Source organism: Nematolebias whitei, chromosome 9 (genome assembly GCF_014905685.2).
Source record: "Nematolebias whitei isolate Nwh7 chromosome 9, NemWhi1, whole genome shotgun sequence".
In the NCBI taxonomy this organism is placed as follows: domain Eukaryota; kingdom Metazoa; phylum Chordata; class Actinopteri; order Cyprinodontiformes; family Rivulidae; genus Nematolebias; species Nematolebias whitei.
The window spans coordinates 36,791,798-36,819,746 of NC_056506.1; the positions used below are offsets into that span (position 1 = coordinate 36,791,798).

The 27,949-nt window shown below is 38.2% G+C and overlaps 2 protein-coding genes across 2 annotated transcripts in view; one reads left to right on the top strand and one right to left on the bottom strand.

Annotated features, from left to right (window-relative positions):
* Positions 1 to 12,427, bottom strand: part of slc25a36a (solute carrier family 25 member 36a) — a 17,602-nt gene extending 5,175 nt beyond the window's left edge. Inside the window, exons 1-4 of the mRNA XM_037681746.1 lie at positions 12,019 to 12,427; positions 10,244 to 10,408; positions 8,106 to 8,183; positions 4,552 to 4,652 (exon numbers count right to left, since the gene is read on the bottom strand). Coding sequence (XP_037537674.1) covers positions 4,552 to 4,652; positions 8,106 to 8,183; positions 10,244 to 10,408; positions 12,019 to 12,059 — 385 coding nt within the window. The 5' untranslated portion in view covers positions 12,060 to 12,427. The remainder of the gene's footprint in view (positions 1 to 4,551; positions 4,653 to 8,105; positions 8,184 to 10,243; positions 10,409 to 12,018) is intronic.
* Positions 12,428 to 20,034: 7,607 nt separating this feature from the next.
* On the top strand, positions 20,035 to 26,186 carry LOC119414645 (E3 ubiquitin-protein ligase MARCHF2). The gene is made up of 5 exons (XM_037681747.1): positions 20,035 to 20,173; positions 21,321 to 21,632; positions 21,733 to 21,928; positions 24,045 to 24,254; positions 25,145 to 26,186. Exons 2-5 carry the CDS (start codon positions 21,448 to 21,450, stop codon positions 25,298 to 25,300), a joined length of 747 nt encoding a protein of 248 aa, XP_037537675.1. The 5' UTR covers positions 20,035 to 20,173; positions 21,321 to 21,447; the 3' UTR covers positions 25,301 to 26,186.
* Positions 26,187 to 27,949: the final 1,763 nt, after the last annotated feature.

Below are 27,949 nucleotides of genomic sequence, written 5' to 3' on the forward strand. Positions count from 1 at the left end.
GGGGGGGGGGCACTGGGAACGTAACTCCCGTGATAAACGAGGGACTACTGTAGTAGCAAGATTCTTTGAACCTTTACACAAAGACAGACTTCCTGTTAGAATAATGTAAGATGAGGATCCGTCAGTAATGAGGTCCCTTAAACAGCACCGTAGATTTACAGATTCTAACTAACAAACATGTCTATGTTTGTTAAGTCAGATGCTTCACTTTCACATAAAATTAGGTTTTTTTAATGGTACAGAGCCAATTATTGACTTGTGTCTCATTAAAAATGAGCCAACGGGTCTTTAAATTCTGTTATAAACTGAAGTAATATGTGAGAAATGAGGCGTAGCCATCTGCAGGACACACCTAACGCCAGAGCGAGTCTAACAGAGAAACATCTAGTGTCAGTGCAACAGAAAGCTACGAGAAGACAGCTGCATGAAGAAGAAAGCTTTACACAGGTCTGTTGGAGAGAAGAGCAGAACAACAAGAGGAAGAAGGAAAGAGAGGGAAGTAGAAATGAAGTAGCGTCTATGGCGTGTACTCACGAGGGAGGGGCAAAGCTCCTCCAGCGCCTCCCCGCTGCAGCTAGAAGCCTGCAGATTTGGGGGGTTCAGATGGCGGGGGTCTCCCACCCAATCACGCAGGGGTGAAAGCTTTACAGTAAAGCCCTAAAATAGACACAGGCTTTTCTGTACCACAGTCGCACACAAGCAGCAGTCACATCTACCCCAAACCCCAACTTCTGATCAAGATGAAAAAAGATGGAAGGTGAGGGAGTGAGCCCTCGCCACCCAGCTTTCTTTAAACTAACCCCCCCCCCCCCACACTCTATCTCCCTCCCATCTACACACTCTTGTATGCTTTTTTTTGTTTCACATTTTAGCAATCAAAGGAAAACGAATGGACAGCTTAAACCAAAATTTGAGCTCTCAAGAGCGATGAACACATGAATAAAATAAAAGATCAACTAAAGAGGCACTCCTCAAAGTCACTAAAGGTTTGTCATGATGTCCTTAAAGGAAAATATATATATATTTTTTTTTATACTGAAAAGGTTCAAACGTAAAGCGCGGCAGGAGGGAAATGCTAACCTTGCCGTGGTGGTAACATTTAAAAAAAGTTACGAGTGATGATGCTAAAGTTAAAACGATGGAGGTGGAACAATGATTACAACGAAGACTACCTGCGGAGAACAAACGGGACTGAACTAAAATGACTTTGAAACAAAAGAGAAAGGAAAATGTGAATGAATAACGGTTTACTCCAACATGTTGGAAGTAGAGATAATAAGTTTTTGAAAGTTTTTAACATGAGTTTGAATGTTGACTTCATATTAAAATAACTATTTTTTCCAGGCCACTTTGACGTGCTTACAAACCAAAGCAAAGAATATAACTAAACAATTTTTCTAAGCTAATAAGTATACTCTACATAGTTTTTAAGAATTATAGAGAGGTCTTTAAGCTCAGTTCTTAAAATAAACTGAGTAGGTGTTTGTTATTCGCATGTTTGCCTGGCCTATGTAACTAAAATAATCAGGATAAAATTAGCTCACAGTTACAGTAAGTAGCAGAAATAAGCTCAAATTGCTTGTCCGCTCATTTAAATAAGTAGACCAAAACATAGACACTGTGCAAGGTTTCTTCTTGAGCTCAACTACAGTAGAAAGCAGAATCTATAAGAGCATGCTGCTGCATGCTTCGTGTTGTGATCCTTTAATAAGCACATAATTCCTGTGCTACACCTCCAGAGGGGTTTGACCTACATTCAGAAACAGGAGCATGTTTCAGAGAACACGTCTGAGTGAAGACGTGAGTGGGAGCAGCCTCTGTCCGCCAACGGCAAGGTAGCCTGCATTTCAAAGCAGTGAGGTGAAGTCCTTCACAGGTTTAACTGATAAAACAAAGCGTCTGCATCAGGATTAAACTCAGCTGTTCAGTGACAGATTTGGCTGAAAGCTCAATCTCAAGTCTCACTCTGTGGATGGTCAGTACTGACAAGCCTTTAAAGGCTGATGAAAATAAGGTAGAACCGTTTTAAAATTTTACTCATTTAGCATTAGTCTGATTATGATTATATGTCCGTGTCTTCATATTTATTGAGGTAATAGGTAAATGTACATAAAACATGAATATAACTATAAAATGATTGGCAACTCCAAAAAAAAAATGTACGTGTTGCGTAAGTTAGCTTTGTTTTATGCCTCACTATTCTACAGTATAAATTGAGAGGTAGTTCCAAAAGAGAAACTTTATAAGAAAAGTGTTTTATTGAAAATTTTCATATTTTAATACAACTCGTGACGAAACATCACCAGTCCCTCAGTTATGGACTGGCATCAGTCTGTCTTGGAAAGAAATGACTGAAGAACTAATGGTGATAAATGACGACGGTAGACAAAATGAAACAACCAGTGCAAACTTCTGTGGCAATGACAAGGTTAGCATTTCTTTTGAGCTGACAAAAATAATAATTTAAATAAATTAATATAAAAAATGTTCAACCCCAATTCCATAAAAGTTGATATGTTGTGTAAAATATTAATATTAAAAAAACAGTGCAATGATTTGCAAATCTCATAGCATTGTTTTGGGGAAAAAAAATAAAGACAATCCAACTAATCAGTTCACATTTCAAAAGCCTGCCTCTCTGATGGTATGGGGGTACATTTGTTCTTAAAGCATAGGCGGTTTACACATTTGAAAAAAAACAAACTATAAATGATTAAAAGTATACACAGGTTTTTCAACATATGCTCCCATGCAGACTGTTTCTTTTAAGGAAGGTCTTGCTTTTTTCAGCAAGACATTGCTAAACATTAAAACAGCAATAGAACAGAAGAGTCTGGGTGTTGAACTGGCCTACCTGCAATCCAGACTTCTCATTAACTGAAAATATTTATGGCACCATGAAACAAAAATCCTCAACACAGATGACCCAGGACTGATGAACAGCTAAAATCCTACATTAAACAATAATGGGACATTCCCCTCCAAAACCTCAGTTCACAAATATTGATGGACTGATATTAAAAAGAGGGGATGCTTCATACTAGTAAACATGACCCTATTGCCACTTTTTATGTGCTGCTGCGATTTAAATGTTAAATTACCCTAATGTCTTAGAGACGGTACAGTTTCCAAGTTTAGACATTTAATGATTGCGGTTTCACTATGAATAAACTATGGGTTTATGAGATTTGCAAATCATTGCATTCTGTTTGTTTTTACACTTCAGACAACACTGATGTTGTAAAGTGTCATTACTATTAATAATACCTTTAGTGTTCATGTAACAAGCTAAGAAGAAGGGAGAGGTCTGTGTCAACACCAAGCATTTACAAAAACTTCAGGTGAAGATCTAAATCTACACACCAGTAGCAATCACAGTACCATGAGTAATGTTAGTATGCAAATAAATAACTATTATGAACTTTCTAATACTCATAAAAATCACCATGGTTTTTATCATACCAGTGTAAAGAAATATGGTGCTACCTGACGCGTCCGCCCGAGTGCCGGGGGCCCCAGTTGACCTTTGGGGGCAGAGTTTTCGTCTCTACACACACAGAGCAAAGAAGGGGGGCCCAGACCACACTGTTTATAAGTCACAACGGGGATGTTAAACTATTTACAGAGTCCTCTGGAGAGGCCTCAAAATAAATACAAATTAAAAATAAAGGCAAGGACGGGAGAATAAAATAAGGACATAAGGGACAATGGTGCGAGAAGAGGAAAGCACAACCTAAACTTTAAGGACCATTAGATTTTTTTCTTTTCATTGTTATTTTATTTTTTTATTTTTTTACACCAGGTAAAATATATACAGCAACAATTTTAGCAGCATGCATAATGCAATCAAAAATGTGTTGAGTTGTGTGTCGAGGCTCAGCTGCATGAAGATCTGACGGTGTTTAAATAAGGACGTGCCTCCTCGGATTTATGTGCACCGTTAAATGAAGAAACAAGATGTGTTATCTGAAGATGTTTAGAAAAATCCAACAGTGGTGAAGGAATAAAGATGTGATATGTAACTGCTACTGGTGTAAATGTTGGAAGGTGTTTGTACAAGGTGATAAACTACTTAACATCTGAGATCATGTGACAAAGTTTAAAACATGGCTTGGTTTTTACAGCTAAAAGGTGATGCCGTTGTCACATCGGTTAGGGACAATTTGATCCTGAGAGTTTTAAATTGTGCTTTCGGATAGACCCATTTATGACCCATATATGTATTTATGATTTTTTTTTCCACATGAGTCATTTAGAAAATGCCTACTTTTAACAAACATTATTATTTAGCATTAGCATGCTTGTGATGTGAGGGATGGGTTGTGTCTGAGAAACTTCATAACATATATTTAAAAAGAAAAAAACGATTAAAAACTTAAAATAAAAACAATGTGCGTGTCTGATGAAGAAAGTGAATATTTCTTTAAAATGTGTTACTAAATAAAACCTCTGAAATACACCGCCCAGGCAGACTGACAAACAGTCGAACAGGCAGATAAAACAGACAGTGACTGACCGACACAAGGGCAATGGAAAGGGAGCCGTGTTTACCTGCCATCCCAGCAGACACCATGTGCACCTGGGTCGAGTCTGGCTCCAGAACTCCATTCAGCTTCTCCTTGGCTGTTGAATAGGCTGCAAAGTAGATTGCCCTGTCAAAAATAAAAGTACAGCAAAGAAACTCATTAAAGATCAAAGCAGAGTTACAGACACGCTGGGTGTGAAGAAATAAAAATGGCGTGTTTTACTAAGACAAAAATATTACTTTACAGCTTGAAATAAAATGTACTGTAAAAAGGAATAGATAGGCAAACTGACATCAGCTATGTTGTGGAAAAGTATGTCACTGAAATTAGGTTTGTGTGCATGTGCAGCTCATGTTCCTAATAAAAGATGCATCTCCCCTGACCCTAGATGTCGTTGACTTTATAAATATCATCGGATTTAGTTAACATTTCTGCAGAATAGAACTTGGTGACCTCTACTTCCTGCTGTAATTCTGAATAGAAGAGTGAGTGCAATACAAATCAAGCTAAGAGAAAGAGAGTGTAAATGTGTGTGTGTGAGACAGACTGATGCTAGTGATGCAAACCATCTAGTTTGTGTGTGTTGCTAATGAACACCAGCAGCATGCCCAGTGGATCACAGCCTCATTGGGTTTTTTTTTTTTAGCTTTCAAGCATCACAATACAGTTTTCTAATTATAATAGTAAAGAATACCTCTACTTACAGTGATTACCAACTAAATATTCCCACTTCAATTACTATTAATCATTAATGTAACATTATCAGTAGTGACCCGCAGCACTTTGACCTGACCTGAGAGTTGTTTCTGCTTCATTTTGTGTGCTATTGTTTGCATATTTGAGTCAAAGTACACGTCCATGGGTTTTTATTTATATTGTGTTACAGTAAAAAATACATTTTTATTTTACTATACCATGTAAAGTACACAAAAGCTACCCTTTGTTTTACTCATTAGTTGGTACTTAGGACGTAATTAGACGGGTTTCTTGAAATGATATACAGTGCAGTGCAAAACTTTAGACAGGCAGGCTCATTTTCTGTAAATAAGGTCATTAGGTTCATGGTTTATTTAACAAACTTCACCTATAGCACAGTTTGCTCCTGCTGTTATGAGTTGGCCATGTCAACTGCTATATGACTACACCACAGGACTGAAATATACCCACACATGCCAAAGGCCTCCCCCCCCTCTGAGTCTGGATCAAATACATCACAGGCAGCCAGTCACACGCTGAACAGCGTTCACTTAAAGGTAAAAACATGTTGGGGTGAATAAAATAGTTTGGAGGTTGCGTTGCTCAAGTACTTTTGGACATGTGGACAGAATAAGCGCTATCCAAACCTAAAAAAATAAAAACTATGTGAAAGTCCCCATGTCAAACATCACAACAAACCAACAAGAGGAATATGACTAATGGTCATGTGATACAGCAGTAGCTTAGGAAACTTGAGATGGGTCAAAGTTATGAAACACAACTACTTCATACAAGAGTCATGTGACTAAACTACAACAGCTGGCCAGCACCTGCTGCTGCTGCTTCATTCATATTTTGATTGAGTTTCAGCTGTCAACACATCCTTAACCAGATAAGCTCAGAATCAATGCACTTTTTTTCATTTACGCTCAAATTTGAAGCACAGATTTCTGTTACACTGGTCTAAGTAGGACATTAATTTAAATATTTGTGGCCTGGTATTATTTATGACAACTTTTCTGTCTGTGAGTATGTTTTGACGGAGCAGGGAGCTTGGCAGAATAACTATGACGTTCTGACATTCCACAAAAAAAATCTATAGCAAGATTTGACGAAACTAGCCAAGTGAATGACGCAAAGAGGCCTTTGCACTCTGATAACAAGACCTGCAGATGCTGATAAAATTTAGCTCAAGCTTACCAAATCTGTTTTATGTAGACATGAGAAGATTGCTGACCTACTTTAGTGTTGGTTATGATATGAAACACATGCAAGAGACGTTTTGTTTTAACTGGGGTTTTTTTTGGCTTGTTCTGTGTTTTGGATCACAAAAACTTGAAAGAATACAACTCTTCAAGTTTTACACAATTAATGAATGTGTTTGGTCTCATAATCATGTTATTTGACATAAATCCAAACAGTAACTACAGACAATTTTATTTGTTTGGGCCTTTGGTAAAATGGGGAAAAGATGCAGTATTCCTCAAAACTTGAAGAATCCTAGAAATCCCTCTTTAATGGAGGCAATGTGTTCGACATGATGGTACTTCATCTAGATACCTAACATCACTAATGGTGTGCCACAAGGCTCAGTTTTAGGTCCCACTCTTTTTACAATTTATATAAATAATGTAGGTCAAAACATTCCTGACGCACCCTTGCATCTCTTTGCCGCCGACACTGTTGTTTATTGCCGAGCTAACAAAGTTGCCAAGGTTTTCCAGCTTCTACAGTCTGCATTTGACATCATTCAGTCAGACTTGTTCCACCTCAAATGCTGACAAAACCAAAGGGATGTTGTTTTCCAACAGAAAGTTGGTGCCATCAACTCTTCCTCCTATCTCATCCATGCATGGTGTTCCTATTGAGTTTGTAGATTCTTACAAATACTTGGGAATTTTGGTTGATGCACGTCTCTCATATATTGAAAACTTGATAAAGAAACTGAAATTAAAACTGGGTTTCTTTTTCAGAAATAGATCTTGCTTAACCCTGAATGCCAGAAAACACCTTGTAACTGCTACTTTTCTACCGGCCATTGACTATGGTGACATTATTTGCATTAATGCCACTGCTAGCTCCTTGCAGATGTTGGATGCTGTCTACCACTGTGCTCCAAGATTCATAACGGGTTGTAACTACCGTACCCATCACTGTACTCTGTACTCATTGGTCAGTTGGTCATCATTATCTACACGCAGCTCTCACACTGGTTCATTTTCATCTATAAATCCCTCCTTGGTCTGCTGCCTTCTTACATCTCCTCCCACATGTCACAACGTCAGTGCAGTTACAACATGCGCTCTCAGGACATCATTACCTGCAGCGTCCCCTCAGTGTGGACTGAACTTGGCAAAAAGGCCTTTTCCTACTCTGCTCCTGTAACTTGGAACACCTTGTAACAAGAACTGAAGTTGTTCACCTTAATTTATTTAGGGGATTTTAAACATTTCAGAATGCCTATACAAAATCAAAGCAAATATGTTCTTGTTTTTAGTATTTTATCTTGTTTTATGGCACCCTGATTTATTGTTTTACAACACTACTTTTATTTTAGCTGCATTTTTACTCTCGTTTATTGTTGCCGTCTGTACTTTATATGTTCTGTCTGGAACAGGTCTCTCTTGTAAATGAGTCATCGTGACTCAATGAGACTAGCCTGTATAAATACAGGTTGAATGAATGAATAATGTTATTCTGCATGATATTTTGAAAACTTGCGTAATTTATTTTTTACTTTCACTCCCTGAAGCTCTGCTGAAAGCCTTTCTAGAAATGTTCGTCTGACACTGTGACACCTTGTGGGTCAAAAACTCAGTTATTCAAATAAACAAAGGAAGAAACAGAAAACACCTAAGAGACTTTAGAAAATCTTTTACATACCTGGAAGGTGCCACACCTACAAGGTTTGGACCCAGTCCTCTAAATAGTGAACGGGGTCCTTCTTTTTCTAAAATTAACCTGCAGAAGAAGCAAATATTTTACTTTTAAACCCTTTAACATAATAAACAGCAAAAATATTTAATTTTTAATATTAAACATCTGACAGGGAAAGTATCATATAGGAGTTTGATAACAACATACAGCATAAGATAAAATGTCTGAGTTCATAATTACTGAAACAAAACCAAAAAAAAAGTTGTTTTGTTTATTGAATATTAATTATAAGAGCACAAACTAGTTGAACAGGTTAAGTAGCACTTTGAACATAATGCCCAAAGCTAACATCAACCATAAGTGACATTATACACAAAAGTGACACAAACCAACTACCGGTACTTCTGTGAAACCTAAAATGAAAGTCCTCCTCGCCCAGATGATGTTTACAATGTTGTTATAAAGACAGCTGATGTAATTTTCTTCAATCAGTTCAGAGATTATTCATTTACACCTAATCTAATCCAGTAACGTGACTTACAATAGTTTCACCTTCAATTGTTGCACTGATCCTAAACACAACCAAATAAAAACATTAAAAATACAGTGGGAGAAAAAAAAACATCTATTTTTTTTTTTTTTTTAGTTTATAGGTTTACAATTTAAAAAAAACAACAGTATTTTAGGGTTGGTTTAATTTTGTAAAATACCAGTCTATTTCTTATCTAAACATACATGAGTTTTGCTCTCTTATGTAAAGCTTTTTAGCTTAATTTGAGGTTTGTTCTTTACTACCGACTGGAAAAAAAACTAAGGTCTCTGCATGGTAGAACTATACACTCAAAAAATTACCTATACTGTACTGCAGTACATTCTCAAGAAAACAAAAAGAAATGATATACAGAGTTTGGAGTGAAGGTGTTCCCCTTCATTACACACTTAAGGTAATGCTGACCCTATTAGGTTAATGTTTGTTTTAATCTCTTTTCTTTCTCTGCAGTTATTGCCTCTTAGTCCTGCAGCACTCTGTGTCAAGATGTTCCTTTTTTACAAACTGTGTCTCAGCACCAGAAGGAATCAGTTCATGCTGGCAACAGAAGCTTGTTAGACACAGAAACATGCCCAGGTTAAATAAATTCTTGCTAAACGGGGCACTGATCCATTCTTGTTCGGCTAAATCCTGCACAATGCAGTCTTGACAAACTGACAAAGTCAACAGAACCAAGTACTGCAAGAAACAGCATGAACAAATGTGCCTTTGAGTCAAAAATGTAACACGCTAATCTTACAAAACCACAACGTTTTTCGCTGAAATATGAAAGTGCAAGGCCAGCACTTTGGGGAAAAAAATAATTCTCCTAAAATATGAATTTCTAGTCAACACATAGGAGCTCAGATGTTCAATTAAATTAAGCACAAACATCCTCAAATGTTGCATGAGGCCATAATGGGTAAATACAAAATACATTTTGTTCTTTAAAATAAACAACTGTCAAAGATCCTTAACATGCATAATAATGTAAGCATTTGGCCATGAATAAGTCCACACACATCAGATTGAGTAACTTTATGTAATATGTTTAAGACTCCATAACTTGCACTGTGACACAACAGAAAAAAAAAACTTGTTTGTAAACAAAAATAAAACTTTGCAGCTAAACAAGTTTATATCATTTGAAAACTGTTAAGCAATAAATACTCATTACAAAATGTTGCCGCAGCAGCCCTCAGTAAGTTTTGTTTTCTATTTGAATAAAAGAAAACCTAACCAGCTTTAAATTCCCCTACACTATATATAAAAAAAAGGAACAAACCATTAATGGAATATTCTCGTACTTTCTGTCATTTAGCAGAAAATGATGAAAACTTTGAAACTAAATGATTGCGCTGTTCAAGCTTCTTGGTTGGAGTTTCTGTTGATCTCTAAAAAAGACCCAAGTTGTTTAATAGATTGTCTGATGAGCAATAGTGTCATAAAATGAGGGGAACCTCCTTTGTTGTTGCCAAAGTACAAGAAGAAGAATATGAGCACACCAAACAATCCCCAGGTCTTTCCTTTGTATTGTTTAAACCTAAGTGTGTTGGGAATAATAGCACTCAGATAAAAAAATAAAAATAAAACCAAACATCCTTATTTTTCTTACTTGAGACAGTGCAGAGGCCCCGGTGGAGAAACCCGGGTGACGCTGGCTCCGCTGAAGGTGCTGAGCTGAACTTGAGGGACGTAAAGCGTAATGCAAGAAGACTGCAACCTGGTCTTGACTACTTCCAAAGGACAAGTCAGAATAGCGCCCACTGTTCCACCACATCTACAAAAGGATGGGTGAAAGGGATGAGGAGAAAATCTGCAAAAATATCTTAAAACTTTAAAATATGGAGCAGAGCAAAGTATGCTTTGGCTTGATTACAGAAGAGCCGAGAAAAGTCTGAGCAGTTTGTTTAAATAAACCAAATGAGATTATGTTTACCAGTATTCTTCCAGAAACCAGCCTCTGAATTGAGTTTAGCTTTTGTTGAAATCAGAAAGTAAGAACATGTCCATATATGCTAAAATCTTTGCTGAAATTTGCAGCCAGTTGTTGTGATCGTGGAGAATTGCAAGCGAGTTAACGTTGCAAAGCTTTGCCACATGAGAAGGCAAAAACAAGGCGGCGTGAAAACCAGCCTTTTACTTTTAGCCGACGGATTACAAACAAAGCTAAAAAAAAAAAATTAAAAAAAATTATTTTGCAAGCACCAAACTAAAGCCTATCATTTACAAACTATAAGAATAATATTTCCTTGTTTGTTTCACTGATTTGCACAGATTATTTTGAAAAGAATAACGTGTGGGGGAAAAATAATGCTCCTTCCTCACATACTGGCTAATTCTGCCACCCCACTGCAATTTAAATAAAGATGTGTTGAGTATATGACATTTCACTAAAGGCTTGCTTCATAAATATGTTACAAAAACCACTTCTTTAATAAAATATGCCACCTATAGGCTTTAAGTTCGTCATGGTTGTTGTCACAATAATCATGTCAATGCTTTGTGTAGTCGGTGGTTTCATGTTGACATCTTGGCAGTGGATTTCTCTTGCTGTGGGTCTCCTTTGAGTAGCACCAGCTATATTTACTTTTCAAAACACCATTGCACATTCAAGCTTACAGCTACTGGTGACCCTTGGCCTACTTTTCTGGGCTGCAGCAGCATGAGTCTCAGAGTGGTTTAGAGAGGCAGCAAAGGGTTGAGGCGAAAAAATGAACTAACCCTTGTAAATTAAGACTGATACCTGAAACGAGATACACCAGAATAGTTGATGACATGACTTATCTAAACGTCTGTGTTGTAGTTTGGTGCACAGATGAAAGGTAACAGAGAAAAGATGTGCTAGGTCAAAATGATCTGATCAGTCTTGCTTTGTTTACGTCATTCCTGACGGATTGGTCATGAAATAAAGAGATATTAAAATGGGCAAATTTGTGATTTAAAGATGATTTAACATAGAGTTGGTGACCTGAAGATCTTCGACACGAGCAGGTGTAATTCTAACAAGCATAAGACGAGAAACACACAAATATGTGGACAAAATGTTCAGAACTAGAGCACTTTTAAGTAATCGAGAGCATGTAGGAGAGCGGGTTTGATTCAATCAATTTAAAGGCGAGCAATTATTTGAAGGAATGAACACCCAGGCAGCAGAGGAGTCTCGAAAGTTTAACTTGTGAGGTAATGGTTTTAACGCTTAGAGGCTAAACCGGAAGTCTCCTTCGAACAGTGTCCAACGTGATGGACGTGCGCATAACTGACAGCGCGCGCGGCGTGGAAAAAAAAACGACCTTTTTGACTTTGCTATCGCGATAAGATAGACGAGTACTTCTGTCTGACGCTGTAAACGTACATTAAACTGAAATAAATTGAGTTTTTGTTGCTTACCCTCCGGCGAACAAATGAACCAATGTGTCCCTTTGGCTCATTATTTAGCATGCTCTGCCTAGCAGCGAGCCTCGGGCTGCGGCACGGAGTCCCAACAACGCCGGGCTCGGTTCTGGTCCGTCCCCGCTGTTTGCTTTGCCTTCGAGGAGATGCACACGTCGAAAGACAAATGACCGCAAATCATCGACGGGGCGAGTCTCCGGTGATTCAAACTGCAGTGGGCCGTACACCACTGTCTCTTCTCTGTCTCGCCTGGGTTCTCCTTGGACACAGAAAAACCGACAATAAACACGGCAGAGCTGCAAGCTCCCCGTACTGGCTCTGAAAATGTTTAGTTTTTCTCTATCAAATCCTACAGCACATCCGCGGCTTTGCCTCGATTGTCCCCTCTTCTTTCATTGCTGCAGCAAAGCGAAAAGAGGCAGAGCTCATAGTATTTACTGTACAACCATAGGCTGGAAACAGACGCTGCGATTGGTCGGAATGCGTGCTGACGTCACGCCATTCCTGATCATGCAGCGTTCACATGTTCAACGTTGAATCAATCAGGACAACATGATTTTGTTTGTGGGATCTTTTGAATGTGATTATCTCCACACAGTTTCATGTAGGAGCATTTTGAAAGGAACATGTCTGTTGTAGTTTTCGCGTAGAAAACAAAATCACCCAACCTGAGCAAAATATTTGCACAGCAATGTACAAATGTTGAAAAGGTTTTGCTTTTATCAAAAGATAGCTATCCATTCCATATTTATTTCCCATAGTGTGCTAAAACAGTGTAGGATATTTGAAAAAAAAAAATCCTTCAGTGTTCAGAGTCTTCAACTCAATATTATTGTTGTGCTCATCTGAATTTGTCAGTGATATTCCAGTTTAGCCCATTTCTCTCAAATTTGACCTTTAGAAAAGAGAATATGCTTATATATTTTCTGCCCTAGAACTTTTTAGTCTCCATCATAGGGAGCTAAAATATGTTTGAAATCAGAAAGCATATCTTAAACATCACTAATTGAGGTTACAAGCATCCCACCTCCCACATTGTTAGTAAAGCGCTGCTTTCCTCACCTCAGCCGCCTGTTGGTTTGCCAGAATCTTCTCAGAGCCAGTCGCCATCTAGGGCACCCTGGATAGCAGATGGTGGGGGTTAAGGGCCTTGCTCAAGGACCGAGTGGGGCAAATGAGAATGGAGGCAGGTGTGGGTGCTTCACGTATCCCACCTGCATTTTGATGTTGTCGGTACCGGGAGATGAACCAGCGATCTTCTAATCACAGGCCCACCTTCTCTAACCTCTGCGCCACCACTCCCAAGTTCACAGTCTGAATGAGATTGCAAATATTGTTCATGACCAGGACTTTTGAACTACTAAAACTAGTGAAATAAATAAAGGATACAGTTTGGTAGCCACATGTAAAGTAGATGTTTATTACAGACAAAAGAGCTTTTCTGGGTGTCAGCTGTAATATATACAACCAGACAAGATAAAAGACAACAAGACAAGACAAGATAAAACAAGATAAGATAAGACAAGATAAGACAAGATAAGATAAGACAAGATAAGATAAGACAAGATAAGACAAGATAAGATAAGACAAGATAAGACAAGATAAGATAAGACAAGACAAGACAAGATAAGATAAGACAAGATAAGATAAGATAAGATAAGATAAGACAAGATAAGATAAGATAAGACAAGTTAAGACAAGATAAGATAAGATGAGATAAGATAAGATAAGATAAGATAAGATAAGACAAGATAAGATAAGACAAGATAAGATAAGACGAGATAAGATGAGATGAGATAAGATAAGATAAGATAAGATAAGATAAGATAAGACAAGATAAGATAAGATAAGACAAGATAAGATAAGACAAGATAAGATAAGACAAGACAAGATAAGATAAGACAAGATAAGATGAGATAAGATAAGATAAGATAAGATAAGATAAGATAAGATAAGATAAGATAAGATAAGATACAGCTATATTATTAAGAGCATGGGAATTGGCGGTCAAACTTCCTACACACTTTACCACTGAGCCATGGCCTCCAAATCTTGAGCTTATGATCCTTGTGACTCACAGAAAGCCAACCCTTTCTTGAGTAATTACTTAATTAATCTCATGGCTGGCAAGTTGAAGTCATGCACATGGTTTCACGTTTCTAATTTGTATCAATTATGTCCTGTGTGACAATTATCTCGTGACCTAACAAATGCTGAAGAACTGACTTGTGCAAAAAAAAATAAAAAATGTTGGAGTGCCTCTTATCATAAACCAAAAGGAGTCTACAAGATTAACATTTTGTAATGAAAATTCAATTGTAAAAGCTAGTAAAATGTTTGCAAATAGCATTTATTGAACATGTGGAGACATAAAACAATTCTTTTCACAATTTTCTTTTATAAACATTAAAGAATTTCATGTTATATAAGAATTATCTGCAATATTGGTCATCACACATCAGTTACATTTATAAATGTATTTACAAGAAACAAATTAATATTTTAAGCACTTTTAATGTGATCAAAAATGTTTGATCTACTGTTTGTTTGTTTGTTTTGTTGCTTTTCCTATTTTTGTTTTGTTAAATTACTACAGCCAGTTGTCAAACTTCATAACATCATAAGTACCTTGATTGACAAAATAATAAAGGGGAAGATGAAAAATTATATTGTAAAAAAAAAAAAAAAGAAACTGATAGAACTTTATTAAAAATTTAAGGCACTTGGGGTTGTTGCTTGATTTAATGACGGATGTGAGATCACAAATCAATGCAACCCTCAAATGAAGATTAAAAAAAGCTTCTGACGCATGCTCAATAATCCAGGTAGAAAAATCTAACAAGGTTGAGTCAGGTCCTCTGGATGGATTCTTCTTTGTTGAAACATTTTGTCTTTTATCCAAAAGACTTCTTCAGTCTGAGGTCCTGCAATAAACTCAGTCTTGTAAATAGCACCTTATCATAATGGATTAACAAGTTTGCTGGTGACAGCCAGAACTACTTTGTAGCTGTTCATATGCAAAAAGGAGGACTGACAGTAACTCTTGCAGTGAAGAATGTGCACATTCTTGCCAGGGAGGAACGTTGGTTTGAGAGTGGAGTAAAGGAAGCCGTCTTTGCGAAGAGAACCCGTCCATCATTAAACAGGGGTGAGGGTCTCCGTGTCCATCTGTTCCCCTCTTACAATGATATTAATGCGAGTATCACTCTGCCCTCTGTGAATAGCAAGCGGCCGTCAGGGCACTATCCATTGTTAGGTTGATGGTCCTGTTACATGTGAATACTGTAGCTAGTTCCGGCTGTCAGCAGCAAACTGGTTGATCCACTATGCTGAGGCACTATTTATAGGACTGAGTTTGTTGCAGGACCGCAGACCGAAGAAGTCTTTTGGCTAAAAGATGAAACGTTTCAACAACTTCCATCCAGAGGACCTGACTGTTGGATAAACAAAGCTTGTTAAACAATGAAAAGTTTTACTTATTGGTTTAATATCTATTCTGTCTAAAGTCACAGTCCATATTTATGTTATCTGACACTGAAATGTTGTACTCCATGCACACTTGAGATTTTTTTAAAAACCAATGTCGTAAGAAGTATGGGTGCAAATGTTGCTGCAGCACTCCTTGAAGGCAAGCAGTTCCAAATACCTAGATAAAAAGTTAATTTAAACAACAACACTAACAACACAACACACTAACAACAACCAAAGATTTTAGTTCTGCTGTGGCAGACCTTAAATGGGGGATTCCGCAGGGGTCCATCCTGGGTCCCCTCCTATTCTCTTTATACCTGCTGCCACTTGGTGCTATTTTCCGGAAACACAACATACACTTTCACTTCTATGCCGATGACTGACAAATTTATTTCCCCCTAAGACACAATGGTACACGCTCTATTCATCCTCTGCTCGACTGCCTGGCTGACATCAGGGACTAGATGGCTTTAAATTTCTTAAGTTTCAATGAAAAGAAGTCTGAAGTCATGTTGTTCCCTCCCAATGACACGATCACAAACCACTGCTTCGACCTCTCCGCTCTAACCCTGTCAGAAAAACAAAGAGTCACAAATCTGGATGTGATAATGGACCCTTCCATGAAACTCAACAGTCAGGTAAACATGATTGTTAAATCATGTTTCTTCCAACTGAGGCAGCTGTCTAAACTGAAGCCCATTTTGTCCAAAAATAACCTGGAGAAAGTAATACACGCATTCATTACATCTAGGCTTGATTACTGCAATTCGCTCCTGTTTGGTATCAGTCAGACCTCCATTGCACGACTACAACTGGTCCAGAATGCAGCAGCCTGATTTTTAACCAGTACAGGCAAGAGAGCACATTACACCAGCTTTGGCCTCCCTGCACTGGTTACCGATTCACCTTCGAATCCAGTTCAAAATACTCCTGTATGTCTACAAATCGCTGAACAGTTTTGCCCCCCCCCCCACCACCACCACCACCACCACCACATCTCTCTGATTTGCTACAGCCATATGTCCCACCACTTTCTCTGAGGTCAGCGGACCAGTTACTTCTCACAATTCCAGGAACTCGTCTTGAGCACAGAGGTGACAGGGCCTTCTCTGTACTGTAGCAGGACCAAGACTTTGGAATGAGTTACCTCTGCTTGTCAGACAGGCCCCCTCCCTCTCGGTTTTCAAATCCCGTTTAAAAACCCACTACTATTCCGAAGCTTTCAACACCAGATGATCTGTGTTTTGAACCTGCATGCTCCACACTGGTTAGTCGTTATATTTATTATGTGCAACGTTTTTATGTCTATATTCTGATTTACTTCATTTTGTATATTGCTTTATGTGTTGCCTGTTGTTCTGTCTGTACAGCACTTTGATTGGCCTTGTCACTGTTTTAAGTGCTCTATAAATAAAATGGTATGGTATGGTAGAGCAACAGATTTTTGTAGTGCTGAATATAAATTCCAAGTTTATTATTATTATTATTATTATTTTCTTCTTTTGGCTTCTCCTTACTTGCGGGTTCACCACAGTAAACTGAGTCACACAAAGACTTGGCAATTATTTTTTATGCCGGATGTCCTTTCCTTCCTGACACAACCACAGACCTCTGAGCTACCACAGCACTCTGTGTGGAGCAGGGAGCTGCTATCTGGGGCACCCGGGGGAGCAGATGGTGGGGATTAAGGGCCTTGCTCAAGGGCCAGAGTGGGGCAAATGAGGGTGGAGACAGGTGTGGGTGCTTCACCAATCCCACCCACATTTTGATGTTGTCTGTACCGGGAGTTGAACCAGCGATCTTTCAATCACAGGCTCACCTTCTCTAGCCTCTGCGACACCACTCCCCTCTCCAAATTTATTATTATTAGTAATTTTATTTTTTGTTTCCTCTCTTTCAGATGAGTCCTTCTTCAGGGGTCGACAAAGGTTGGGCAGTTGTTGTTGTTGTTGTTGCTGCTGCTAAATACCCTTCCTGATATAACCCCAGAGCACTGAGCTATTTTGATGTAACTGTGAGGGGATACAAACCAGTGACCTCCATATCATAGGCTTGCTTTCTCTAACCTCTGCATCACCACTTCCTCTTATCATTGAACTCTAAAGCTGGTATATTAAATGAGCACTGTTGTTTGCATCATCAGTCTGCAAAATTTTACAACAGTCCAAAACACACTGCATTCATATTGCTTGATCTAGTCATCCCTTTTGGCCAGAAGTGCCTTTTTTTAAGCATCATTAGTTTGCATTCAGCACCCTACAGCTAAAACATGTTCCCACAGCTATCCCAAAAGCCCATAAGTCAAAAATTAAGTATTCAGACAAATCTGCTAGTCATGAAATAGATCGCACAGCTTAACTCTTCAGAAAAAAGAGAGCATCAGGAAATTAGAGAAACTCAATTAGCACTTGCAAGTGCTCCACACGAGGGTACAGCTCAAAGGATCACAAGACAGAAGAGCAGCACCTGAATTAAACTGTTACTGAATGCGGAAAAAAAAAATCTATCCCTTGCTGACATTCAACTTTTCATAAAAATGGTAGTCTGTATCTATAATTATATACAGTATTTTACTGACATTCTTGCAATTGGTTTAAACAACAGGAAATACAGTTGTGACAAAAAAAAAATCTTCTGATCTTTGCTCTGTTACCCAAAAAGTTTCCGTTTGTTTCCTTTGGGCTGCAAAAAAGGATTAGAAACTCAATATCCCTCTCAAAAAAATCAAGAAAAATCAATATACCTACAAACAGATTACCCCCCTCAACAAATCTAAGAAGCCCTAAGAAATGAAACAAGTTCAAATTTTGTTTAACTTTTAAGGTCAATTAAATTGCTAACATATGTATTAATGATCTCCGAGTGCTTTTCTCTGATGTTCTCAGTTAAATTCCATTAACACATGTCTCATGATGTCCCCCAGCCTGCAGAGCCCTGTTGGACCTTGACCCAATAGATAGGTGAGTTAATAATAAGAGACATGCTCTGACTGCGTGTTCATGTGTCTGTGTGTGTCCAAGTGTGCCGACAATCACTGTTTTTTTTGGGTGATGTGCAAAGATTACATTCACCTCGAATGGACCCCTTCTTTATCAGTGTTTGGGTTCAAAGTAACAGAAGTTGTAGATGTAGTGGGAGAACTTATAGCAGGGCAAAATGACAAAAATATCTACTGTTTATTTAATGGTTAAAAATTACATGTGGACATTTCTATTTTAGGTTTCATTAACAAGGCATTTTGATAATGAAGCCAGTATAAATTGTTTATTTGTTTGTTTGTTGTGGTATTGGGGTCTTTGGGATATTATTTTGTCTTTGTAAGGAGAAAATACGTACATTGTGCAAAATCAGTCAACTTTAAAATGTTTGCTTAAGTCATTGAGTTTTTTTTTATATTAATTGTAAGTTAAGATTTTTATTTATTTTTATCTAAACCTTTATTTTATCATGAAAAAACTCGAGATAATTAATCTCTTTTTACAAGGATATCGATCAATATTTAATATCAATATTTAGTTATTTAACGGTTAACAATGGTGTACCTCAAGGCTCAATCTTAGGTCCCACCCTCTTTACAATCTGCATAGGTAATGTAGGTCAGAGCATCACTGATGCATCCTTACATTTCTATGCAGTTGTTTATTGTCGAGCTAAAACAGATGTTCCCCAGGTGCTTTCAATAGCTGCCCACTGCTCTACCTGGTGGTGGATGTGTTAAATGCAGAGAGCCAATTTCGCCATTGTATGGGAACATACACATTATTACAGCCTAGCTGTTTTATTTTTGTTTTTTTAATACCATTTTCTTTTATTTGTTCTTCTCAATTGATATACTTTTTATGATTGTCTACTGTTGTCTTTGTTGTCTACTGTTGTCATCACTCTTTGTCAGGTCAGGTCTCTCTTGTAAATGAGTCCAGGAGGCTCAATGGGATTAACCTGTATAAATAAAGGTTGAATGAATGAAAAATATTTGTTCATCATCAAAACCTTAAAGTATATAAATCAGTGACTTTACTTAGTTGGTGTCTTTATTTATTGCGTGTCAAATAAATTTCACAAAAATCTTTTCACACATTCAGCAGCGCCTCCATAACAACAGTTTTATTTGAACCGCAATAATCACATGACTCATTGCCTCCATCTAGCGGTGTAATTTCGGTATGACAAGATGCGAGAATGCTCTCAGCTGTTATTTTTTTTTACTAATCCGTGGTTTGTATTTAGACATAAACACGTTGAAGCGCAGTTCATTTTTAAGTTTTGCTGCGTTTTGCTTTGACTTATATATAAATATACATATATATATAACTTAAACTTCGCATATTTAATGTTTGGATTTCAGAGATGGCTCTGAAGGCAGCACGGGGTCACGTGACCAGTGCACAGCTGAGGAAGGCTTGTCCGTTGCAAACCAGCTACGCTAGCTGTATGTAGCAATTCTGGCAGAAAAAAAAAAACAGGCTAATCCCGTCCTCTTTTTAAATCAAACCGACAGACAAACCTATACCGCCTGTCATGGAGAACACGCAACACTTCCGGTCGTCGTTTGTTTCCTCTCATATCGACGGCTTTTTCTTAGATGTCGGTGTCATTTATAGCTCGGACTGTCTTGTTAGCTCGGCTTGCTAGTTTCTGGCTAACGGAGGGCCAAGCGCAAAAAAGAAAAACAGGCCGTCGGGTGAGTAAATTTACAATAAGGGACATTTATTTTACTTTGTTATTTTTTTCTATATTAAGAAGAAATGTGAGCTTTGTGGTGGGCATGCACTCATTTACAGTACATTGCGTTCTCGCATTTAAATACACTACAGATTAACAGCAGCTTAGTTAAGGCGGACTGTTCGTAAACAGCAAATAATAAAGGTGCAGATTGTAGACTTAGCTATGGCGTTGTTCTCGTTTAGTGTGATAAGGTGAACTTGAAGGGTTTGTTTTCTCCGTCCAAATACGTTTCTGCAAAACTGCTGTAACATTGCCAGCCTTGGTTTATGTTGATGCAAATATGTTATCAGGTCATCTTAACTTTTTCATTTTTTATTTTAGAAAGCTGTGTAAGGTTGTGTTTTTGACGATCCAAACCAGGAGTTCATGTTGCAGAAATACTGACACTAGCCTAACCCCCCCAGGGTCTACCTGGACAACAAACCGTGTTTGAACCCTTATGAAGTCAAATTACCTGCACCAATAACCCTCACATTACTCAAAGTTGTAGTTTAAAAAAAATGATAACCAGTTTTAAAAACTGCTTTTAAAGATGCAGAGCCATTTTAGCCTTTTTAAAGGTTATAACAAATGTGATTTATTCTGTACTGTACTATGTTTTTAATATGTTTTTCTTCATAACTGGAGAAATTTAGTGTTGTAAACTAACAAACTGGAAATTACATCTTTATTATCCTGTTACCGTCTCTTAACGAATAGTCAAATGATGTAGGTTTGTTTAGTGAGCAGTAATTCCAGCTCATAATGCCGTTATTGAATGTGCTTAATGTAGGAGATGCATGTAATAAGTTTAGACACAATATTGTCGTCCTAAAAAAAATAACATTTTTCAGTATTAATTATTTCTGTTTTAGAATTTTTTTTTTGCTTAAAATAAAAATAGATTGTAGTTCTAAAACAGCCGCAGTTGAAGACGCTGTCTATTTTTGCCTTGTCTTTATCTCACAGTATGAAGTTATTTATATTGTTAATCGTCTCACTTGGTACTTTTTGGTTTCTGGTATGAGTAGGACATATAACGAGTTTTTAAAATTATTGTGCATGTTTTTGTTTATCAACTTGTCCAAGTGACCCATTCTTTGTCTTGTTTATTTCTTGTTCAGTATCTCCCGGTCTGTTTGATTTGTGGGAGGAGTTGAACATCTGATCTCAAACATCTGGTTTAGGATCAGTTAATCTTTTGAAGTCACCTCCGCCAACATCTTCATCACTGTTAGCTTCAGATGAGCCATGTCTTCGTCAGGGTGCTGCCAGCTCCCCGGCTCTCTTTGTGATTATTCTGGGAACAATGAAACTGATGCCTCCAAGGATTCAGAGGAGTCTGACTCCACCACACAGGCCCAATATGTTGCCAAGGTTACAGCTAAAGATGGCCACCCACTCTCCACTGTTGTCAAAGCTGTGAGCTTGCAAAGGTATGTGAATGGAAAGCTCTCACGTGGCTCCTATATATTTACATGAATTTAAAATGGTTCAAACGGTTGTTTTTCTTTGATTCGCTGTCATTCTGCACAGTGATGTTGGGATGTGTCGAATTTGTCACGAGGGAGCTGGAGGGGAGACATTGCTCTCACCCTGCGACTGCACTGGTACACTGGGCAAAGTGCACAAAAGCTGTCTGGAGAAGTGGCTATCATCCTCCAACACCAGCTACTGTGAACTTTGTCACACAGAGTTCACTATTGAACGACGACCACAACCACTCACACAGGTAAGAGAAGCCTTACTGCAGTGATGAATGTTCAAATTGAGTATTGAAAAGGAAAAAATATATATATATTTTTTATAAAACAAAAAGCATTGTACTGTAAGTACTTTTTAAGAGTCTGTAAAATCAGAATTGACATGAAGCGAACTGTAAGATTGCTTCTCCCACGTGGAAATATAACTCAGGGTGAGCTAACCTCCCACAAACAAACAAGATGGTTGTAATGGTGGAGGTAAGAAGCTCATGGCTTAACCTGAGGCATTTGGTGAGGCATTTCTGCCTTATCAGCCAACATGAAGGCAAAAAATACATGCAAATTAAAAAAAAAAAATAATTCAAAGATACTAATAACTTAGTTACTGCAGTAGATGTTTTCATGCCACAGGGAAAAACACAGGTTTGAATTCGCAGTAAAATTCAGTATGTACTAGGAGCGTAAATTTTACATTACACAACCTAATAAATTCTTTGTGCAAAATCGGTTTAATTAGTCAGAGATTCTTTATTTGTCATTCGCATCACATGTGGTACATGTAGTGGAACAAAATTGGGCCCAGGGTCCCAGTTACATCAAACAATAGCAAAAATATAAAGTGTAAAAAGAAACAGTAAATAAGGATCTGAGATATAAACTAAGATATACGCTAAACGAATGCCAAACGGTGCACTAAAAGATCTAAGATGCATGCCAGTCACTAATGGTGTAAAACAATACACCGAACAACAGCAGCACGATTCTCATAGGTTCTATTCAGCTATAATTTACATGCTTAATGTGAGCACTAACATAACTAACATAAACTAGGATTTATTCAAAGCATGCAACAAAAATACAGAAACAAGGCGCCAAAAATGAAAAAGAAATAAATCTACAGCAGCATGGTCCTATTGGCAGAGTGGCTCTGATGACAGTGAAGTTTCTCTTAGCAACATGGTCTTGTTGGTACCATGGTACTGTTAGCGGCGTGGTGGTGTTAGCAGCGTTAGCGGGTCTTGTTAGCAGGTTCCTTCAGCAGAATGATGATAATAAGGACCGTAGCAGCTGCCTCCCAGACTGCCCTCCAGAACCGCGTTCGACAGACAGAGAATATCCAAGGGTTCCCCGCGGAACCGAACGAGTCCTTAGAGTTCGGTCTGTGCAGGCAGATGGAGGATCATGGAGACAGTCGCCATGACAGGCCTGAGCCCGAGGCTGGAAGGACTGAACCACGATGGCAAGGTAGCGTCACAGAAAACTCCACAAGTTTGTCGCGGTCATACCCGTACTGTGGATGTGCATTGTAGGCACAAAAAAAAGGTTAAAACAGAAACAGCAGGAACAAAAAAAGATGTTCACCGGGAGCCTGTGAAGCTGCGGCTCGGCTGAGTGCGGCCAAAAAAGTTAACTATCATAGCAAACGGAGACTAAACTTGTGCAACTAGAAGTTACAACATATATCTATGTACAAAACAAAACACAACTAGCTTTCAGAATCAACCTTTACATTTATCATTAAGCATACAATGTAATTATTACAAAAAATGGAGGATTTACTTGCAGTTACCTTCGTACAGACGAACATGTGGTAGTTCCCATTTATCACTGTTGTATTCAGTCCATGAAGTCAGCCGTCGACCTTTATCCATTTTTTTTACATTTTTCCAGACTCCCTTTTAATACGTGTCAGAATTGCATGTTACCCACTGACAACATTTAACCTTTTATTTCTGATGATTTGTCACAAAATCTCTCTTGACTGCAATGCGTTCATAATGCAAAATCCCAACATTGTTTTCAGAGGAAAAGAGGGTGCAGTTCCTGCAGGTATGGGGCGTTTCACTTCGGGACAAATCGTGATCGCCGATTGGTCAGTTGCTCACAAGACTACTGGATTGATTGACAGGTCGCTTCATGTCAGTTGAGCCACAGAATTTATGGCAACACAGTGTCTTTACTGTCCGAGATGATTCAATATGTTTAATGTCTTGACTATTAGTTTATAGAGAAAACTCAGACCTCCTCAAAGTTCAGTCATTACACCTTTGTTTTATGTATTTGAGCTTGTTAACATTGACTAGGCTTGTATTGTCTGTAACTAACATTGAGTTTCACCAGTGATCTCTTCATTTTGCTGCTCAGTGGCTGAAGGACCCCGGCCCTCGCAGTGAGAAGCGCACATTGCTGTGTGACATGGCCTGCTTCCTCCTCATTACACCCCTGGCAGCTATCTCTGGGTGGCTGTGTCTGAGGGGGGCCCAGGACCATCTGCAGCTGAAGAGCAGGCTAGAGGCTGTCGGCCTCATTGCCCTCACCATCGCCCTCTTCACCATCTACATCCTCTGGACACTGGTAACTAATGCACTATCAAGCTATGTGTCTGTAAATGAGTGGACATCAGTCTCCCCTCTAGATTTTTGTCAGCTTTATTTTAAACAAGTGTAACATATTTCTAGAAATTGTAGATTTGGGGAAAATATGTCCTAACACAGGAATATCACAACAGCCACAGATGAGCGTTTTTCTTGCTTTATAGAAATTGTTCCTTTTTTGTATGTTTTTTTTTTACTTGTACTGACTTTAAAAATATTTAAAAAATGCTGAAGGGTAGATTACTCATTGTTTTACATGGAGAAATTATTTGACTGACAATTTTCCAGAAACTTCATGCCTGCACAGACACGCACTGCTCAGTGAGATGTTTGCAAGAATTAACTAGATTTATTCTGCAGTTTTTTAACTGCATGGTATTTTTTGAACTGGATTGCATTGTGAACCAAATTTCCTTAGGAAGATGCTCTTTAAGTGTTATTAAAAACATCACTAAAATAAAAGGACATGCGTTCCTTGAAGTAATTTCTATCATTCCCACATTTCTTGCCGGAGTTTTAGAGTTAACAATTCATTTTAGAAAAAGTTGCGATGATCAGCCTGCAGTGTTTGGTTGGTAGATGGGATAGTAAATTAATACCAGAGGGTATGTGGGTGGAAAACAAAAGTATCAGTTCACTAGGAAGAATTTTATTGAACTTCATTCTGTGTTTTATTCAGTTTCTGTCAAAGTACAGACACAGACATGGGTGAAAACATTGCACCACATTGGAGGCTGACAATGATGAGACGTTTAGAAAAATGATCCTTTCTGCAGCCATACTTCCCTCAAATATCTGTGTCGGTGTTATTGACATCGTCTTTTTCTCCCTTGTCTTTATTTGTCCTCCTGCTTTCATGTCCAATCTCAGGTGTCATTTCGGTACCACTGTCAGTTGTACTCTGAGTGGAGGAGGACCAATCAGAAAGTGCGCCTGCTCATGCCCGATATGAAAGGCGCGCACACCACCCAGCGTTCAGTGCCGACCAAGTCGACCAAGAAAATGACTGATGAGACTATCGTATGAGTGCTGAGCATTTGGAGCAGGAGTATTTAAAATCAAGCTTACCTGAGCACTCCCTAAAAACAAATCATCATAATGAACTTTTGCACTGCAAACGGACCATCCTGACAGAGGAGAGCTTCTTTCTCATAACATTTTCTTTTTTTTAAGCACTTAATTATGAAAAAAAACAAAAGAAGAAAAACACTGCTATGATATAGGCAAACCACAAAAGTGTTTTTGGGAAGAACTATTTTCACAGCCGTATTAGATAAAAACTGAAACGTCTTCTGAGAGTCAGTGCTGGGATGTGAACGACTGGACACATGGAAAATGGACAAACCAGCCTGACTTTTCTCAAGTCAGTGACAAAGAACTTGTGAAATACTAAGACACAAGCTAATGTAGCAGGATATTACTGATTCAGCATGCTACTACAGTATAATATAAAACATATTCACTACCTACAATTTCCCCACTTCCCTTCAAAATGTATCTAACTGGATTTGAACAATGGTTGAACTAACTGTGGAACATTTAAGAAAGATATCTTGACAAAGTCTAGCTGTGAGTACTACTGTTGTTTTCTTTGACAACAGAGGACAACTGTCACTCCTACCACTGTTTTTGTCTGTAGTCTAAACTTTTTAATTTTCCATGTGAAGCTTTTATATTGCTGTCTAAAGAGTGAAAATCAAACCCTGTTTGTGTTTAGATGGCAGACGAGGCGTCACATATTAATTGCACTCGTCAGGGGCTACAAGACAAAGTATTAAAGGTACAGTGGTGCTTGAAAGTTTGTCAAGTCTTTAGAATTTTCTGTATTTCTGCATAAATATGACTTTTAGTCATCATCATATTTTCACACAAATCCTAAAAGTTGATAAAGAGAACTCAGTTAAACAAATGAGACAAAAATATTATACCTGTTCATTTATTTATTGAGGAAAATGATCCAATATTACATATTTGTGAGTGGTAAAAGTATGTGAACCTCCAGGATTACCAGTTAATATGAAGGTGAAATTAGAGTCAGGTGTTTTTAATCAATGGGATGATGATCAGGTGTAAATGGACACCCTGTTTGATTTAAAGAACAGGATCTATCAAAGTCTGTTCTTCACAACATGTTTGTGAAAATGTATCATGGCAGGAACAAAGGAGATTTCTGAGGACCTCAACAAAAAGAGTTGTTGATGCTCATCAAGCTGGAAAATGTTACAAAACCATCTCTAAAGAGTTTGGACTCCACCAATCCACAGTCAGACAGATTGTGTACAAATGGAGGAACTTCAAGACCACTGTTACCCTCCCCAGGAGTGGTCGACCAACAAAGATCTTTCCAAGAACAAGGTGTGGAATAGTCAGCGAGGTCACAAAGAACCCCAGGGTAACTTCTAACAACTGAAGGTCTCTCTCACATTAATGTTAATGTTCATGAGTCCACCATGAGGAGAACACTGAACAACAATGGTTCATGGCAGGTTGAAGGAAAGCCACCTCTCTCCAAAAAGAACATTGCTGCTCATCTGCAGTTTGTTAAAGATCACGAGGACAAGCCAGAAGACTGGTGGAATAATGTTTTGTGGACGGGTGAGATCAAAATAAAACTTTTTGGTTTACATGAATAATGTTATGTTTGGAGATAGTAAAACTGCATTCCTGCATAAGAACCTTATTCCATCTGTGAAATGTGGTGGTGGTGGTATCATGGTTTGGACCTATTTTGCTGCATCTGAACCAGGGCGGCTTGCCATCATTGATGGAACAATGAATTCTGAATTATATCAGAGAATTATAGAGGATAATGTCAGAACATCTGTCCATGAACTGGATCTCAAGAGAAAGTGGGTCATACAGCGACACATTGACCCTCGGCACACAAGTCGTTCTACCAAGTGAAAGAAGAATAAAGTTCATGATCTGGAATGGCCAAGTCAAAGTCCTGACCTTAATCCAATCCAAATGTTGTGAAAGGACCTGAAGTGAACAGTTAATGTGAGGAAACCACCAACATCCAGAGGTGAAGCGGTTCTGTACGGAGGAATGAGCTAAAATTCCTCCAAGCCAGTGAGCAGGACTGATCAACAGTTACTGGAGACATTTAGTTGTAGTTATTGCTGCACGGGGTGAGGATAAATCAATGACCAAGTATAATATTTTTGTCTCATTTGTTTAACTGTTCAACTCTTTATCTACTTTTAGGAGTTGTGTGAACATCTGATGATGTTTCAGTTCATATTTATGCAGAAAAATAAAAAAATATAAAGGCTTCACAAACATTCTAGCACCACTGTATGGTACTGTTTACGTTCTAATTGGAATGATGTCTCTGCTGGCATAAAAAGTGCATTTCAGATAGCCTCGCTCCATGTGTAAATCCACCATTCATGAACTGAGCTGCCTAGCAATGACCAGTAGTAATGTCTTTAAACTCTCAAGTGATGCAATTTAAAAAAAGAAGAGAGAAACTTCAGATTGTTGAGACAATGAGAAATATAAAACTTGTTTGAGAGCAGGCTGGCTAATGGTGCAGAAAAAAAGTGTTTGAGATGTCAATCAATGTATGCAGCGTAAACTTAAGTATTTTATGTTACTGTATTCTTCCTGCTTTATCCCCTGGAAAGTTGGGTTATTGTGCAATAAAACATGAGGGACTCCTGGACTCATCAC

Coding starts and splice junctions, on each gene's coding strand:
- LOC119414645 (XM_037681747.1), top strand. CDS start 21,448: ATGTCTTCGTCAGGGTGCTGCCAGCTCCCCGGCTCTCTTTGTGATTAT. Junction 21,633..21,732: donor AAAGCTGTGAGCTTGCAAAG/GTATGTGAATGG, acceptor CATTCTGCACAG/TGATGTTGGGATGTGTCGAA. Junction 21,929..24,044: donor GACCACAACCACTCACACAG/GTAAGAGAAGCC, acceptor TTTGCTGCTCAG/TGGCTGAAGGACCCCGGCCC.